Source organism: Palaemon carinicauda, chromosome 22 (genome assembly GCF_036898095.1).
Source record: "Palaemon carinicauda isolate YSFRI2023 chromosome 22, ASM3689809v2, whole genome shotgun sequence".
NCBI classification, from domain to species: domain Eukaryota; kingdom Metazoa; phylum Arthropoda; class Malacostraca; order Decapoda; family Palaemonidae; genus Palaemon; species Palaemon carinicauda.
The window spans coordinates 105263674-105270589 of NC_090746.1; the positions used below are offsets into that span (position 1 = coordinate 105263674).

The 6916-nt window shown below is 39.1% G+C and overlaps 1 protein-coding gene across 1 annotated transcript; it reads right to left on the reverse strand.

Moving 5' to 3' along the window:
* Window positions 1-437: 437 nt before the first annotated feature.
* LOC137616008 (ctenidin-1-like) lies at window positions 438-1151 on the reverse strand. Its single transcript, XM_068345689.1, has one exon. The coding sequence runs from the start codon at window positions 1149-1151 to the stop codon at window positions 438-440; it is 714 nt and encodes a 237-aa protein (XP_068201790.1).
* Between the last annotated feature and the right edge of the window lie 5765 nt (window positions 1152-6916).

Consider the following 6916-nt stretch of genomic DNA (forward strand, 5'->3'; position numbering starts at 1 on the left):
TGGCGAGATACCTGGGCTCTCTGAAAAGGTACACAGCTCGATTCATAAATTCCATTTTGTTTCTTGTCTCGTGTCATTTGTGCCCATGACATAAAGAAGGGATAAATAACACTTTAATCATTTTTAGATGAATTGTGTAATAAGTTTTTGAATATGTTATTGTTGACGCAAAAGCTGTCCAGTTGTAGGTGCGTGTGTTTGTTCTTTAAAACGTGTTAAAACTTATTTGGTATGTAGTATAGGTTTCTAAATCGTTAACAAAAAAATCTCGTCAGGTTTGTGTGCTTTCAACTTTACCTCTTCCTTTCCATCTTTTAACGTTACATCCACCTTTCCTCCCTTCAACTTAACCTCCTCTTCTCCAGCCTTCAATTTTATCTCTTTTTTTTTTTTTTGCCTTTAACTTTACCACCTCCTTTCCTATTTTTAACTTTACTTCACTCTTTCCTGCCTTCAACTTTACCTCCTCCTTTTCTGCCTTTAACTTTACCACCTCCTTTTCTGCCTTCAACTTTACCACCTCCTTTTCTACCTTCAACTTTACCCCCTCCTTTCCTACTTCCAAATTTAACTCCTCCTTTCCTGCTTTCAACTTTACCTCCTTTCCTGTCTTCAACTTTACCTCCTCCTTTCCTGCTTTTAACTTTGCCTTCTCCATTCCTGCCTTCAACTTTACCTCCTCCTTTCCTGCTTTTAACTATACCTTCTTCTTTCCTGCCTTTAACTTTACCTCCTCCTTTCATGCCTTTAACTATACCACCTCCTTTCCTGCCTTCAACTTTACCTTCTCCTTTCCTTCCTTTAACTTTATCTCCTCCTTTCCTGCCTTTAAGTTTACCTCCTCCTTCTTTCCTGCCTTCAACTTTGTCTCCTCCTTTCCTGCTTTTAACTTTACCTTCTCCTTTCCTGCTTTTAACTTTACCTCCTCCTTTCCTGCCTTCAACTTTACCTCCTCCTTTCCTGCCTTTAACTTTACCTCCTCCTTTCCTGCCTTTAACTTTACCTCCTCCTTTCTTGCTTTTAACTTTACCTCCTCCTTTCATGCCTTTAACTTTACCACCTCCTTTCCCGCCTTTAACTTTACCTCCTCCTTTCATGCCTTCAACTTTACCTCCTCCTCTCTTGCTTTTAACTTTACCTCCTCCTTTCATGCCCTTAACTTTACCTCCTCCTTTCCTGCCTTCAACTTTATCTCCTTTCCTGCCTTCAACTTTATCCTCTCCTTTCCTGCCTTCAACTTTATCTCCTCCTTTCCTGCCTTCAACTTTATCTCCTCCTTTCCTGCCTTCAACTTTATCTCCTCCTTTCCTGCCTTCAACTTTATCTCCTCCTTTCCTGCCTTCAACTTTATCCTCTCCTTTCCTGCCTTCAACTTTATCTCCTCCTTTCCTGCCTTCAACTTTATCTCCTCCTTTCCTGCCTTCAACTTTATCTCCTCCTTTCCTGCCTTCAACTTTATCCTCTCCTTTCCTGCCTTCAACTTTACCTCCTCCTTTCCTGCCTTCAACTTTATCTCCTCCTTTCCTGCCTTCAACTTTATCTCCTCCTTTCCTGCCTTCAACTTTATCTCCTCCTTTCCTGCCTTCAACTTTATCTCCTCTTTTCCTGCCTTCAACTTTATCTCCTCCTTTCCTGCCTTCAACTTTATCTCCTCCTTTCCTGCCTTCAACTTTATCTCCTCCTTTCCTGCCTTCAACTTTATCCTCTCCTTTCCTGCCTTCAACTTTACCTCCTCCTTTCCTGCCTTCAACTTTACCTCCTCCTTTCCTGCCTTTAACTTTACGTTCTCCTTTCCTGCCTTTAACTTTACCTTCTCCTTTCCTGCCTTCAACTTTAACTTCTCCTTTCCTGCCTCAACTTTACCTCCTCCTTTCATGCCTTTAACTTTACCTCCTCCTTTCCTGCCTTCAACTTTATCTCCTCCTTTCCTGCCTTCAACTTTATCTCCTCCTTTCCTGCCTTCAACTTTATCTCCTCCTTTCCTGCCTTCAACTTTATCTCCTCCTTTCCTGCCTTCAACTTTACCTCCTCCTTTCCTGGCTTCAACTTTACCTCCTCCTTTCCTGCCTTTAACTTTACGTTCTCCTTTCCTGCCTTTAACTTTACCTTCTCCTTTCCTGCCTTCAACTTTACCTCCTCCTTTCCTGCCTTTAACTTTACCTCCTCCTTTCATGCCTTAAACTTTACCTCCCCCTTTCCTGCCTTCAACTTTACCACCTCCTTTCCTGCCTTCAACTTTACCTCCTCATTTGCTGCCTTTAACTTTACCTTCTCCTTTCCTGCCTTCAACTTACCTCCTCCTTTGATGGGCACCTCCTCCTTTTCTGCCTTTAACTTTACCTCTTCCTTTCCTGCCTTTAACTTTACCTCTTCCTTTCCTGCCTTTAACTTTACCTCTTCCTTTCCTGCCTTTAACTTTACCTCTTCCTTTCCTGCCTTCAACTTTCACTCCTCCTTTCCTGCCTTCAACTTTACTTCTTCTTTTCCTGCCTTCAACTTACCTCCTCCTTTGAAAGGTACCTCCTCCACTCCTGCCTTCATTCTTCCTTCTTGCACTCCAATCTCTTATAACTTTTACTTCAAAATGTACCTGTAGAGTCTTCCCCAGGTTGCACTTGGGAACTAAATGACCTCACAGGCTCAAGCGCTTGGTTATATCCTTAAATTAAATCCAGTCTTCCTCATAAAAATTCGAATCACAGAATTCCACGTCAATTATTTTTCTGTTGGTAGAAAAACAAATCGGTTTTAAGTTACCCTTACTGTCTCAGTTGGTTATGCATCGCACATCAGTTTAGCAAAAGGATTAAAATCGTGTAAATTTAGATCCCTAATATTAATATCTGATTTAATTGTGATGATAAATTGCAGATATGGATCGTTGAGACTTTGTGCCGAGATATTGTTAAGATTTCCACTGCAAGGAATGAGGAATTGCTCTGCTAGTATTGAATGGGTAGTTTATTTGCCCATTTCCCTTTAATAGATCATGTCCCAAGGTGGGTAAGGGAAGTCATTTTTTGGGGGGCCCGGGTGTCACTGTTTTCTTAAAGTTAGACTGAAAGGATTTTAGTTAAAGCTATTTTTATGTAGATGTGTACGAATTAAGATAGAAGGTCTTTCATTTAGAATTAGGGTGAGTTTTGGATTGTAATTTACGTGTCTTAGCTTATGGAGAAACTACACTAAACTATGTGAAAGGGTGTAAATATCCTCTATTCATTTAGCAAGTACAGCACTCAGTTAGTCAGTTTAAAAAAAAAAAAAAAAAAAAAAAAAAAAATTTCAAGAGAGTAGAATCCTCAGCTTGAATAAGCAGAACATATAGTAAATACTTTGTTTTTGAAATAGCAATTTTATAATGTAAAAAATGTATTGAGTAAAAAAATAACTCCAAAATTTAGTATTTACCTAGATATTATAGATATTTTGAGATAGCTATGTATTTAACTAAAAGTTTTAAATTTTTATATGAATTTACACATTTGTTTTTGAAGAGCATATTATTTTCTCGATATTAGTTTTGAGTTATTAATAATGTGATTTGCTGAACTATCTAAGGAGAAAACTTCAGTTATCTTAGTCACCGAAAAAATGATAGAATATTATAATTTATGTTTTCGTTCAGAGATTTGAGTTTGATGCTTCGCTTTTTATTATTATATGTTTTCCCAACACTAATCCTCGTGAATAGAAAGTATAATTCTTGGTCCTGTGTTTCCTTTTTTAAATATTTAACTTAGCCGGTGAATATATAATAGCTGCTGCTCCAGCGGCTCGACAGAAAACACACACAAAAACTCGCGAGCGATCGCTATGAAGGTTGCAGGTGTGCCCACCAGCGCCAACTATCGGCCAGATACCGCATATACATGTAAACAGACCCAATTTTTTTCTCTGTCGGCCTTAACGACAAGACGTATCAATACTCGCTGTATAACCTGGAGTTTTCTCAACATATTTGGTGAAGTACTTCCTTTTGGTTTGAGCTTTCGCAGTGCAGGTGTTTTATCTTCAATTTAAATCTTGAACTCGTTTTTGGATAGATTTAATTTTTGATGACTTTGGATTGTTTTTTGAACTTTCTTTGACTTTTAAATGGCCGACCCTTCCCTTAGTACGGAAGTGTGTTTTAGGCTTTTAGCATTTATCTTATCACGTTATAAATTAATCATAGATTTTCCTCTATATATTTTATATCTCAACCGCCTTTATTAGGCCTCTTCGATTAGCTTTCCATTTATAATAAACATCAAGATAAATTTTAATGATTTGTTTATATGCGACCTTTCCTGAGAGTAGGCGGTCCTAACTTGGAAACCGAAGTTAAACAACATTGAGCCCTTTCAATCGTAAATAACTTTTACAGAGCAAATGATTTAAAACTTATTAAATGAATATTTTTTAGTAGATATTTTATGAAAGATTTTCTTTGAATAGTCTTCGTACTGTTTCAAAGATGAACTAACGTTTAGTTTATTTATGCTACGCAGTTTGCGCTCTATCGTTACGATAGAGAGAGAGAGTATCACGGTTTCACTTTGCAGAAAGAGTAAATCGATTCTGACGTTTTGTTCATTCTTCTTTCAAAGCTTAAATGTTTTAAATACTATTGTAAAGGAACTTTTTAATTGAAAAACCTTTCAGATTTTTCCTTTGGTCAAATAACCTGTTTATTGACGAAAGGTAAGTGGGCTCTTCTCTTCGGTGCGAAATCAAGAGAGAGAGAGAGAGAGAGATAGAGACGGAGAGAGAGAGAGGAGAGAGAACGTTCCGATCTTTATTCTCGTCCCAAGCGAGTAACGTTGTTCTCGAGTCAGTTTTTTACTCTCGTCCCTAGTCTCTATACGGGGAGAAAGGATAAAACGTTTTTAGTTTTTATTCTCGTCCCAAGGCACTGTACGGTGAGAGATTGAAAACGTAGTTTTGAATGAACTAGTGTTTAGTCTCCTTCCCAGCCACTGATCTTTTTATCTTAAAATATGTTTACTGTTTTTTGCTTGTATTAATGTGCTTACATTATACGACTGATTTCGCAATTATCACCTTTTGATGAGGGTAGAATTGCGTACTTCAGGTAGAAATCAGTTTTATTCATACCTAATGTGAATTGTTAAAAAAAATTTGATTTCAGTGAAATAAGTGCAAAACAGAAAATCGTAGTGATAAAGTGATAATTGCGCAAAGTGTTATCAGTGTTGCGACCGAGGGTTCGTCTGTTCGTGCCTGTCGTTCGCCTAGTCCGAGACCTCTTGCAAGCTCCCAAGCCCAGGGGAGAAGTAATGTCGTACGACTTATGGGTTCGAGAGGACTTGATCAGCGAACAGACGTTCCCTCTATGGTTTCAGGCGTGTCTCATCAACACCGCCCCTGTCATAAGACGAGCGAGACGATTTTCTCCTCGTCATCCGAAGGCTTTTCGCATAAGAAACCGTGGAACAAGGTTTCGAGGCCCTTTAAGCGAAAGTCAGTCCTTTCAGGACAGGTCCAGCGTCCTGGTTTTAACTATTAGGACAGCTCTGACCCTATGCAGTCATCAGAAGACTGCTCGCCGCCTAAACAAAAGCCTTGTGGAGGATTAATTTTAATTTAATTTTTTTTGCCAAATCAGGAGAGAGAGAGAGAGAGAGAGAGAGAGAGAGAGAGAGAGAGAGAGAGAGAGAGAGTGTTTATTTAAGTTTTGTCAGAGAGAGAGAGAGAGAGAGAGAGAGAGAAATTGTTTACAGTATTGGCTTTAGTTTGTCTCAGAGAGAGAGAGAGAGAGAGAGAGAGAGAGAGAGAGAGAGAGAGAGAGAGTTGTTTTAGTATTGTTAAATCGAGACATTTTATTTGCTATAGCTTTGTCATTAAAGAGAGAGAGAGAGAGAGAGAGAGAGAGAGGGTGAGTGTGGGTGTTTATTTACTTAGTTTTGTCAAACCGCAAGAGAAAGAAAGCGTTTATTTGCTTAGTTTTGTGAGAGAGAGAGAGAGAGAGAAAGAAAGTGTTTATTTGCATAGTTTTGTGAGAGAGAGAGAGAGAGAGAGAGAGAGAGAGAGAGAGAGAGAGAGAGAGAGAGAAAAAAAAAGAAAGAAAGAAAGAAAAAGAAAGAAAGAAAGAAAAAGAATTTAATTTGCTTTAGTTTGCTAGATCGCGCGTGCGCAAGAGAGTAGGCTATGTGTGGTTGTGTGTGCGTGTGTTTGTGTGTCCGCGGTGCGCGCTGAAGAAAAAGGGGTAATTAGCGAATGATTGTTTGAAGTTGGAAAGATTGTTGGTATAATTGAGGTTGTTTGTTTACCTTTTTAGCTAGGATAGGGTGGTGATGAATGTCTTGGGCGAAAGCATTGGATCTCGAACGATAGAAGGAGTCGGTTCTGCATTTTTTTTGTTCTTCGGAAGCCGGCTGTTTAGTGTTTTTATGTTCTGAGCCGTAGTTCCTCCTTTGGATTCCTTTATACTCCTTGGAGTTTTAGTTTGGCCTGGAAGGTGGTGTTTGCCAGCCGTGTGTATATTGTATATGATTAGCTTGATGATGACGACCCGGACCGGACAATGAATATAGGAATAGACTGCTGAAATACAGAATTTTTGAACGTTGATGACCCGGCTATAAAATACGGATTTCTCTCACGACAATTGATAACGACGACCACCGCATAAGATTGCATAGTCGAATTGGCCGTACGATAGTGTTGGCCAGTGCCAGTAGGCTACAACTTGCTTAAGGACTGTTGCGTGTGAACCAAGAGGTTCTCTTGGTTTGGCATTAATTTTTTGTGTTGCAGAATATGATTGGTGTTTAGTATTAAGTAATTTATTTAGTCTTAAGTGTGCTTTTGGTACTGTGCGTGGACTGACGGTGTTGGGTACATTAAAAGGATATTGTTTTTTCGATTGTTGGCGAGTTTTCGGTACCATCACGCACCGATATATACAGCG

Coding starts and splice junctions, on each gene's coding strand:
- LOC137616008 (XM_068345689.1), bottom strand. CDS start 1,151: ATGAAAGGAGGAGGTAAAGTTAAAAGCAAGAGAGGAGGAGGTAAAGTT.